An 11,817-nucleotide genomic window follows, 5' to 3' on the forward strand; every position below is an offset into this window, starting at 1 on the left:
ACTATGATATCTTACACCATAAAATTCAATATCTTTTAGATAAGCAAGGGATTTTAGAAACCCTAAAGGGGTGTTTGGCTCAAGGGATTAGAAAGGATTAGGTGGGATGGGTTTATAAAAACCACATGATTGTACTTTGTCAGTTCTTGTCATGGAATTGCACAAGGGTTAGGTGGCTTGGGTTTAACAAGGTCAATGTTTGAATGGCTTGGGATCACAAAACACATGCTACAAAATCAGCAGCAGGTCATGTTTGGATGGTGGTTTGCACAAACCCATGTTGTGGAATCACCTGCCTGTCCTGTTTGGGAGGTGGTCTGAGCTACATGGTGGTTTGCATAGACCCATGCAAGGATCCTTCCCCACCCATGTTTGGCAACCCATCGTGTCTGGTCCATTCCACACAATAACCTGGGTGTATATGATCATACCTGGCAGGTTATGGTCTACTGGAGCTTCACAGTTGACGGAGAATGAAGCCCGCTGGATCTGCACCACAGGTTGGGCTCCTACGCATCACATGTTCTGGAATATCCGAGCATCCAGACCATTGTTGTACTTCTCAACTATCCATATGATAACAATCAAGGGCGTTAGGATCTTTCAATTTGGACAAGTTTTGGTGCATCCCCAATCCATGATGGGGGTTCTTCAGATCAACGATCAGGATCACCAACAGCGGAGCACGCTTGTGCCAAAAAGGCACATGAGCCATTATCTATATGACGAAACATCAAGATCCAATAATTCCTTATCCACACAATGAATTAATCGATAAAGAATTTCAATCAAAGACGTACCTGGATTCATGGTACTTGAAATTGTTTAAATGAATGTGATCTTCAGCAATTCTTTGAACCCTTGATGATATTCCCACATGATCATCTGCCTTATTGATGGAGAACCTCGAGTCCATTGGATCATATGAATTAATCCACACGGAATTTCGAGCAAAGACGTACTTGGATTCATGGTACTCAAAACTGTTTGAATGAATGTGATCTTCCTACTTCTTCTATCCCTTGCAGCGATAGCAGATGGGAGGCTTGTATTTTACTAGTTTAGTGTGAAAGGGGGTAGAGACTCTCATATACAGAGAATTTAAAGAGTTCTAATGCCCATACACCAACAACTCGTTTTCTCTTAAAATCTCTACTGCTTTGAGTTATCCATACTTAAATCGACTCACACCACGCAATACATGTGATTGGGTGTGCCAGCTCAATCATGTTACACAACCACAACTATTGCAGGCCCCACTAATATGCCATTTAGTCAATCCAACGGTTGGGTTTGATCTAGTTTCAATAACCCTATAATCTATGGATGGCCCATGAAACGGATAACTTACATCCCTCTTACTCTACCCATATAAAATTGAAAAGGTTTGTAAAAAAATTGGTCTCATGAAGTGATCATTCACAGTCACATCAAGTAACGTGATACATCCAAATTCAAAATTTCATGGAATATAGCTCCAGATGTTGGTGTAACACACCAACGGTTTCAAGTCTGGGTGTTCTCATGGATAAGCCACAAACCTAGGAAAATTTCATTGTCATTGGCTTCTCAATCAGCCATATATTATTATACAAATCACATTATTAAAATATATATAACACATTAATTTTTAAATTATCAAATCTAGCCGAAAAAGAGATCATGATGTATGTGAAATATATTACAAAACGTCTTTAAATAATATCTACAACTGTAAATGTAGTGCCGTTAGATCAAATAACTTTTGGATCGATGGGATCACGACATGAATATTAGATCGCATACATAGGTGAAATTAACAGTTCCGATTCCCTATTATATTAAGATTATGAATTGGTAATACAGTTCTTTCAAGAAAATGAGATGTGTGCTTAAGTATTAGTATGTACAACCCATACCTTTTAAAGTCGGATATTATAGATAAGATGATCAAATCCCCCAGAAGCAGTACTACAAGAGTTCCTCCCACCTATATGCAAGACATGGAAAAAAGGATGAGTCAATTAAAAACGACATCGTACGCAAGACATTGCAAGACATGGCAGTAGATGACTTATGAACTTACAAACTGTTGAATCAGAATAGATATATAGGAAACAGACGTAACCAGGAGGTCTATGTCGCATCAGATACTTGTGCCAAACAAGAGGTAGTCCATATGATTTGTACATTGTATTAAGAAGACGTTGGAGTAACATATTTGTATACGTAAAAGATTGTCATTTACTTACCTGTATCACCAATCAACCACACTATCCATATTCTCAATGGTCATTCCCACTAGTGTCATGCAGCATGAATAAGACAGATGTGAGACTTCATCTAAGAGCTTATGAAAGTGATTGAGTTGAGTGGCTAAGACTAAGTGCCTGGATGGCAGCTAAGTTAAGATTTGTATGGTGTAGAGGCTGACATACTCCTAAGGAGCTCCACCATAACATGCTTTTCATAAAACACTTGCTAAAGACAATTGAAAATACCTACTGTGGATAGAGAATAGATCTGAGTTTCTCCTCCATGTGAGAAAACCAGTGTGTAGGTGACCCTTGTGCCCTTATGATTGCGGGCTATGCTTTGAAATGGAGGCTTGATGTTGTTATTCTAGCTCGTTTCCATAGACCATAAAAGAAAGGGTATAATGAAGTGTGTCTTAAAAAGTGGTTGAGCTAAGATGGGTAAGTATGAGCACTGCGGGAAGACCGTCTAATTTTACATCTCACATTTTTATGTGACATATTAACGTGCGCGAGCAAGATGAGTTCATGGCCGGCCAACGTGTCCCTCAGCATGTCTGAACTCATGGGTGCAAATAAAATAAATGGACAATCACTCGGGTTATGAGTACCCATGAGAGGTTAGAGAGTATCCTTTATTGGTGTAACCAAGGCGAGCCAGGGGTAGGTTAATGTTACCGAAGATAAGATACATTGTGATTGTTGACGGAAACTTAACATACTTGTTCTCTCAAGGTTATGTGCTTCACTGGTTGCACACTATATTTTGTAGTATGAGGACTTCTAACGAGCTTTAGTTTTGGTCATTAATTGGGTTGATGCCCGACTAGTCCGAGTGGTAGATGTAACGGTTAGGTGAGTCGTCCAAGTAGGCTCCACCAATTGGAAGATAGAGACATAGGCTCTAGCAGTTTCGGAACTATTCATCTTCCCAAGCAAACTTTAATCTTCTCAGGCAGCCTTTAGTCTAGAAGTTCTAGAACTGTTCATCTCCTGCTATTAGAGATATTTATGGCAGTATCCTTGTATAATCGGCAGGAACCTACAACCAAAATACACATAATCTCAAGCACAAATCTCTAGAGTGTAGAGAGGTATTGCGAGAGGGAAGTCAAGTTCCATCACAACCACACGATTTACAATGTAGATCTAGTTTGAAAAAGAGTGTTTCCGTAGACATCTTCTTAGGCTAGTGAAAGCGGCATAACTCATCTTCCAGTGACGTGAGATGCATCAGGCAAGATCTAACAATCGAGCCTCCACTTCCATTACCATTGGTTCAAGGAAATCGCTTTGAGAAGTTATTTCCTAACATGATGATCATCATCAACATAATCCAGGCCTTATCCCAATTAATTAACATAAGATAGGTGAAGCTTATTTACTTTATGTTATATTATATGTCATCAAGTCTTTTCTCACTGCCTCCGTCCATATAATCTTTTGAATCTTCTTCTTCTTTATCTTTTAGGCCTCCTCCAACGCCCCCATTCCAACACACATCAGGCAGCACCCGAAGCCCGCCAGGACAACCTGGCCCACTGTAAGCCTGCCTTCCAGGTGACTTAAAAACTCCCATCATTTTTCTAAGAGCCCCACTCATAGGCCCTCTTCCCATCAATTCACGAAATGACAACAGAAAAAAAAATCCTCAAATTTTATTAGCTTGTCAGGGATACAATGGTCAACAAATAAAGTCAGAAAATGCCCTTGAAGAAGGTTTATTCAGTTTGGGAGAAAAAAATTTGATGGTAAAAAAAAAACAAAAAAAAATCAGTAGACGCACTCATGTCACCCACTGGAAAAAGAAAGAAAGAAAAAAAAAAAACCATTACACCAACACATGCACACCTGCCACCCCACATGTGGCACACGGCACCCCTCTCACGTGTACTCCGGCGGCAGCGCCACCTTGCCGAGGATCTCATGGCCATGCGGAGCGAGCATGCTCCCGCACCGCGCGCACACGAACAGCGGCGGCACAGCGGCTGCATCGTCGATGCCGCCACACCTCGTGTGCTGCCACACCTCGCATATGTCACACGCCACCATCCGCTCCCCATCGTCATCCCGCGCCCCGCACGTGCAATCCACCGTCCAGTTATCGGCCCCACCCTCATACCTCAGCTTGCACCTCAGGTCCACGCCACTCCCTCTCAGCCACACAGTCGCCCCGGACTGGGCCACAGCGAACAGAAGCTCCTCTTCGTCGCCTTCCAATCCCTCCACCGCGGCCGCCTCGAACCGTTCCAGGATGCAGTACGTGTCCCGGAAGGCCTGCTCCCCCGCCGCCCGCAGCTCTCCCACCGTCGCATGCGGCGGGACCACTACCAGCACGGGCGGCGGAAGCGGCTGCGTCAGCTCCTCAGCCTCCTCCCCAGCTGAGGGCATCAGCTTGCACATGAACCGCAGCATCTCGTCATCAGCATCCTGGAATGGCCACGCCTTCACAAAGTGCTTGCTATGGAGGATTGCACGTCCGGCTAGCCGCATTGGCTCCCATGCCTCGGCTGGGTAGTGCTCTAGCACATGCTTGTACACGTGCAACATGTCCCGGTTTATGTCCATCCTCTCGGCGGGGCCCAGTGCTGGTTTGTCTAGCTTGGCAACAGGTTCTGTGGCAGCTGCGCCATTGCTGGTCGTGGTGTCCTTGACTGTGTACTGGAGCACCCGTGTGGTTGGGTTGGCGGCTCGGACGACGACGCAGTCCCCGACGATGCAGTTGCCGAGGGACTTGAGCACAAAGTCGATCAGGCCCGTGTCACCTATGTGGAGCCTGGCTGCGTCGCGGACGTCCTGACGTGTCATCCACACGTGGGCCCCACTGTGGCCGCCTGATCTATTCTCTTTTAGCGCATCGACTATCACCTGGGCAGTGAGTTCTAATCGCCGGATGGACCATCGGCTCATCAGGCTGGCTGCTACTGTGCTGAAATCGATGCAGTTCTTCTTCTCCCGTGCTGCTGGCTTGCTCTGCTTGGGCGCCCCAGCCTTGGGGCCCGCTGGGGTTTTCCGAGCTGTAGTAGCAACCGTGGTAGTTGTGGTGTTGTTCTTTAATGGGAGGTGGGATTTGAGCTCGAGCATGCATAGGAGGAGGTCACGGATGGTTTCTAGATGGGCCTTGCTCGCCTTCTGATAGCTGAGGATGATCCGTTCCATCTCTCTTGCCCGGCCCACCTCTTTGAAATCTTCGATGACTCTGTCAAGATCGAGTGAGCTGAGGATCTCAATGGCCTGCTGGTAATTATGTTCTGTCACTCCGAAGGTTCCATGGCAGAACTTATAGCCCCACCTTCCGAACCATGGCTGGCCGTAGGCCACACCACAGAGTAGCCGCAGCTCCATGGAACTTTTCGTTGATATGTCCTCGACCGTCACTTTCCTGCAACAAGTACCCAAAAATTCAAACCCACCGATCGAATTATGATAAGGAGAAATTCGCCAAGGTAGTTCAACATGGCAGGCCATTCATGCCTGGCCCAAAAATCAGGATGGTTTATCAGGTGGGCTGCACATTTAAGTTGAATATGGGGCAATTTGATCTTTTCTCTAAGCGGCTATTTCCCGCATTGGCTTGTAGCCAACAGGATGAGTGGACCAGCCTATTTTTGGGCCAGGGCATCTTTGGAGTTGGCCCCACTCACGCGCACCGCATCCCATATAAGTAAAGTTGAGCTGAACTACAGTTCTTTTTCTCACCGGGTCCGGAGTGTCGTGCAGATCCGATCCCACAGATCCATGATCTCTCTTCCTCGGATGTATTTCGATCTGCCTTCATGGCCATTGATGCAGAGCAGGTGACCGAAACCGTTGCAGTGAATCAATCCGTGCAGAAGATGGTTTTGGAGACTGAAAATCCTATCACTGAGAGGCTTATCCCACTCGCTGTCAGACGGAATCATGATATGATATCGCCGTTTGGACACGAAATGATGTCTCCAACCTACAAACAAAACATGAAATTCCAACATAAATAAAGTACAGCTACTTAAGGGTGTGTTTGGTTGCACCAAATATCATGAAATAACATGATATTTGGTCCAACCAGACACACCACCTAGTCCAAAATCAACGCATTTCGCAATTCAATCATCAAAACAATCAGAACAATCCTGCCCAGATTAAGACTCCGGCCAGCAACCCAATTTGCTTTTGTGATGAAATGTACAAACTCTGTCTAGAATTTAAACAAAATCACTTCCGTGAGAAGTATGATTTGGGTTCCGATAGATTGAAACAAATCCTGTCCAAAGCCAATTCAGGGCTAGAAACAAAACAAATCACAGAATCCAATTCAGGACTATGATTCAGGAATACTTTCCATTAAGAATTCAGCTCAGGTTACGGTGAATCACGCAAATTCCCTCTAAAACACAATTCAGAGATGGAAAATATCTAAATTAGAAATCCGTATTGGGCTCGCAACAAGTCACTGAAAAGACACTAAATCAAGAGTATAAATGCCAGAAAAACACTGAAATCCGATTCACCGAAACTACTTTCAGGAAGAAAAGTGATTCTGATTTTGTATTATTAATCGAATGAAGCCATCTAAACCCAATTCAAAAGGACGTACATCACAAAACCCGGTTTGGATTGCTATTTTCACTCAAAAGGATCACTCTGCAGTCCAGATTATTCACTCAAAAGGATCACTCCACAGTCCAATCCCCAATTCAGGATTCCAATTAAGGAATAGAAAATCCACGTAGAATTCAAGAAAAATCATTTCCAGCAAGAAGGATTGTTTGGGTTTCAACAGATTGCTGAAATGAACCCCTTCCAGACCCAATTCAGGGCTAGAACGATGGAAATGACAGAACCCGGTTTGGATTACAACTTCGCTAAATCAAATTCCCAATTCAGGATAGAAAACCAGATTCCAATTGGTTAGACATCAAATTCGGGTTATGAATCATGCAGAAGTTTCCCTACAAAACCCAATTCAGAACTATAAATATATAGAAAATAGAAATCCGGATTTGGCTTACAGGAAGTCACTGAAAAGACTGATTGAAGAATAGAAATGCCAGAAAAACCACTCCACAACCCAGTTTGCGAAAACTACTTGAATCAAAAGGATTTCTTCATGATCCCATCCCCAATTCAGAAAACCAATTCAGGGTTAGAAATGGCAAAAAATCACCCAACAACTGAAATTCGTTGCTGAAAAGAATCCCACCCAAATCCAAAAGGTTTTTTTAACAAACACAATCTGGGTTACATCACAACGTCTGAAAGAATCCCACACAAGTCCAATTCCCAATACAGGTCAAGGTTAGAAATGCAGGGGGGGAAAATCAACACAGAGCCCATTCATCACTTCTCACAAGAAATCCAGTTAGGTTTACAATGACAGATGCCAAAAAGAATTTATCATGATTCTCAAAATTCATTATTCTAACCCAAATCCCCAATTCGAAACCCAAATCCAGCAAATTCCAATTCAAGAAAAAATCCAATTCCAATCAAACGCAACAAATCTAAATCAGCAATTCCTTACCGACGCAACGGCAGAAATCGCAGAACGGGCGTCTTGAGTGCTTGACATTTTCTTCGATGAAATAGAGAGGGACAACGACACCGCTGCCCTCATTGACGAGCAGCGTGCACCAGGTCGGCATCCCTTCGACATTGTAGTCCTCAATCTCAGCGCATTCCCGGAGGAATGATCGGATATTGTCGCGGAACGGGCCTGAGTAGTCGACTGGGCAGCCAGGGTCTGCAAACGCATGGAATGCATAGGCCTTGATCTGCCGTTTGCGCTTCTTGCAGGCATCGAAGATGGTAGACATGAGATAGAGCTCCGTGGTTCTTCCGGCTCCCTGAAGCTCCTTCTTGGATCTTTCTCATACAGAGAGAGAGAGAGAGAGAGAGAGAGAGAGAGAGAGAGAGAGAGAGAGAGAGAGAGATGAGATTCTGGTGTTTCTTTGGGGCTATTTCTGGAATTGGGAATTAGTTGCAGGAACTTCGAGCAGGTCATCTTAACACTGCGCGCCCTTTTGTTCAAATTGGGCTCAAATGACGGAAATGCCCTCTGGAGGATTGGCGTCGCCCCTGAGGTTTCGGGGAAGAGTAGAGGATATTTTCGTAATTTTGAAGTCCTTCTGTCTGAGTTAGTTAAGCTGTTATGCTTCCGTGCAAGTATTTGCAAGAACCAGCGGTGCACGTGCGGGGACCTTGCAATGTGGTTCATCTGGACAATCGGATTGCGTATTCAGTACACTAAACTCAGTTGGGTCCACCGTGAATGTATGTGGTTTATCCACGCCGTCCATCCATTTTTTCAGCTCATTTTAGTGATTGAGCCCAAAATCGTAGCATATCCAAAGCTGATGTGGACCACACCACAGGAAATAGTGGGAATAATGACTTCCAACGTTGAAACCTTTCTAGGCCCCACAGCGATGTTTATTTGTCATCCAACCTGTTTATAAGATCACACAGACATGGATGAAGGGAAAAACAAATAACATCTTGATCCAAAACTTCTGTGGCTCCCAAAAATTTTCAACCGTAGAATTTTTATTCACAGTGTTTTCCATGGTGAGGTCCACTTGAGATTTGGATATACTTAATTTTTGGGCTTATGCCCTAAAATTATCTTTTAAAATGGATTAACGGAGTGGATAAAAAACATAAATCATGCAGATTTACTCGGTACACAATCCGCTTCCCATATGGACCATCCATTTGCTAGATACGATTCCTACGGAGACTGTACGGTGTGTTGGGAATCGGCGACTCGCCGCGCCGCGAACCTTCTGCGACGTGGCGGCTTCCGATTGGTTGATGCTTTGCCGTAGGCCGTCTTTCCGTTTATGAGTTCTTTGATACTCTGGCAGCGAATGATCCTTGATCCGCAGTCACTCAGAATTTGTACACGTGGCGTATATTGAAGCCAAATAAACCGGTTAGATTGTGTAATCAGATGTCTCTAGGCCATAATCTAAAAATATGATTTTTTGAGTAATCCTAGACTTTGATTCGTGGACAAATTTGGTTGAAGTGGATATTCATTTCTGACCGTCCAATAAATGTCCACTAATCCAATATTCAGATGATTAAATAAGTTTAATTTTTAGTTGGTCTAGACTTAGACACGTAACATAGGCAGTTTAATTTGAATACTTATATTCCATGTATGCAATTTCTAAGTGCCCGTGTATCACCCATCAGACACTGCCAGAGCATCAAAATTTTCCTCTCGGGCATTTTACAGCGGCGACTAGTGAGACTCCGAGAACGGGAGGGGGATGGGGCACTACCACACCAGAAGCAGTGGAACTGAATTACTATCGGTAAAAACTTACTGTTGATGTAGATATCAGGTCGTCCTCGACAGACCTTCGAAGTTTCAGCACAGGTAAAACGGTAATAGAGACCCTGACTAAGACAGGGATCCTTTGGGTCTATCCATGTTAGGGTTTTACTGCGTACCAATTTTGTGTAAATTGGGATTCTATTTATAGTTTTGGGGGGGAGTTCTGTAGATGAAAAATTCCCCCATTTGGTAGGTGCTTATCACAGCTATCTTCTAAGATCTTCAACAGAAATCTTAAAACGATTCTTATGATGAAGTTGAGTAGTGGGGCCTTATGAAGACTGTGGTAATTGCCTAGCCTGACTAGTTAAGGCCGATCTCTGGATCTAAGGTGCAATGCCGTCCTGCTGTTAGCTTTTTAGAGTTAAGTATTCAGCTAGGATCGAATTGACCTGTACATTAGCCTGTTGGTCGTATCAATGAGAGCTCAGTGGTGGCAGGGCTCTTTGCTATGGTCAGGTCATCGGGCTATTCATGGAGGTCATGCTCGGTCATACGACCTACGTTACCTTCTTGGGTTCATTATTCTCTTACATGGGTCGCCTTAGGTTAGATGGTAAATAAACATCAAAGGAGCCTTAGGAAGTGTTATGGGTCCTTACTCTTGCCCGGGTGGTAGACTCTCGGGAGTTTCAACTCCCGGTCAAGGGTTCAGGTACCCATCGGTGGTGAAATTCCACCAGCATGTGTGTGTGTGGGGTGTGTGCGTGTGTAAAAAAAAAAAAGGCTCCTTTGATGTTTATTTACCATCTAATATATTCATAAGGTCACATATAAACTGTATGAGGCCAAACATAAACATCAACTTGAGCCAAAACTCCTATGCCATCTGAGAAGTTTTCAACACTAAGATATCAATCCCACTGCTTTATGTGGTGTGGTCCACATCAGTTTCAATCTACCTCCTTAAGATCATGCAATAAAATGATCCAAAAAAATAAATGAATCACGTGAATAAATCACACACATCATGGTGAAGCTCACAAAAAGCCCTAGACTGGACCGTCCGTGGAGGGCATAGACACCCATCCGTGCCGAACTGAACCGGACAGGGGAAGTTATTTGATACCCAGGCTGCCTGGGACGATTGAGAAGCATGCACTCAGGAATTGCAAGCATGGCATATATTAACTTACTTTAAAGTAACTAAATCATGGAACCCAATGTCCTTTAAATAACTAACCCCAGATAAGGTTTGTTGAACAATCCTCTGATTGGTGGAGACTTGTTTTGGGAAATAGGACCATTGGATACTGTTCATTTTTAACCGTCCAATAAATGTCCATCAATCTTATGGTCAGATAATCAGATGAGTATAATTTTCGGTTCATGTTAACTCTAAACTGGGTCCCATAATTTGGACAGTTTAATTTGACTTACTTGGATCCTTGTTCTTGCTGCTGTGGTAGAGGCTCAGCAGTTTCAATACGTGGTCAAGGGTTCGAGTACCCATAGCTGGTGAAATCCTGCTACGGCGTGAGTGTGCCTGTGTATTGACTTGCTTGTTTTGAAATGTGCATTTTCTTAGCGAACGTATATCATATATCACATTCTGCCAGACTATCAAAGTTTTTTCTCGAGATCAATACGGCCCGCTCATCAGGTGACGTATTGTTTGATTGTTTACGAGATGGATTCCGTACATTTTAGGAGTGTGTGTAGATTATCCAAGACGTTTATATGGTGGCCCTCACAACGGATTGAGCAGACTTAATAAAAATAATAATCTTCCAGATTGGCCATCTTAACCTTGTAACCATTGAACTATTTTGTCTCAAATATGAACCGTCCACTTATGATTTCGGTTGCAATTGATCGGAGGATCCGTATCTTCCAATCTTGAATATTTTCGAGGAAGCTCCCATTAGAGTTGAACATTTCTAACCTGATCCGGTGGATGTGACCTGATCCGAACAGAACCGCAGGCCTGGATCGGTGCGGTTCGAGTAGGGCCAATTAGATCCGATCGTTGATCAGATCAAGTTCGAATCGTGGTCAATTCAGACCGATCTGATCCGAAATCCGATCCGATCTGGTCATGTAGTATAAAGTTAAAATAGAGTCGTTGGATTATTACTGGAGTTGTTATGTTAGACTGCAGGTGATAATTTCTGGAATAAATACGGGAGTTATTTGAAACTCTGAGTTTGATACGCAGGCACTTGGAAATATAATAACTATCACATGATAACTCAAACTAGGCCGACTAAACTGTGAAACCTTCTGTCGAAGAGTAAAAAACTAAAAATCAGATTTTTA

General features: G+C 43.6%; 1 protein-coding gene across 1 annotated transcript; it reads right to left on the reverse strand.

The window, feature by feature from the left end:
* Positions 1-4,052: 4,052 nt before the first annotated feature.
* On the reverse strand, positions 4,053-8,307 carry LOC131252166 (PHD finger protein MALE MEIOCYTE DEATH 1). The gene is made up of 3 exons (XM_058253031.1): positions 7,738-8,307; positions 5,934-6,177; positions 4,053-5,616 (listed from the first exon to the last, which is right to left on the reverse strand). Exons 1-3 carry the CDS (start codon positions 8,027-8,029, stop codon positions 4,119-4,121), a joined length of 2,034 nt encoding a protein of 677 aa, XP_058109014.1. The 5' UTR covers positions 8,030-8,307; the 3' UTR covers positions 4,053-4,118.
* Positions 8,308-11,817: the final 3,510 nt, after the last annotated feature.

This window comes from Magnolia sinica, chromosome 7 (assembly GCF_029962835.1).
Source record: "Magnolia sinica isolate HGM2019 chromosome 7, MsV1, whole genome shotgun sequence".
NCBI lineage: Eukaryota > Viridiplantae > Streptophyta > Magnoliopsida > Magnoliales > Magnoliaceae > Magnolia > Magnolia sinica.

Coding starts and splice junctions, on each gene's coding strand:
- LOC131252166 (XM_058253031.1), bottom strand. CDS start 8,029: ATGTCTACCATCTTCGATGCCTGCAAGAAGCGCAAACGGCAGATCAAG. Junction 6,178..7,737: donor CGATTTCTGCCGTTGCGTCG/GTAAGGAATTGC, acceptor TTTTGTTTGTAG/GTTGGAGACATCATTTCGTG. Junction 5,617..5,933: donor TGCACGACACTCCGGACCCG/GTGAGAAAAAGA, acceptor TACTTGTTGCAG/GAAAGTGACGGTCGAGGACA.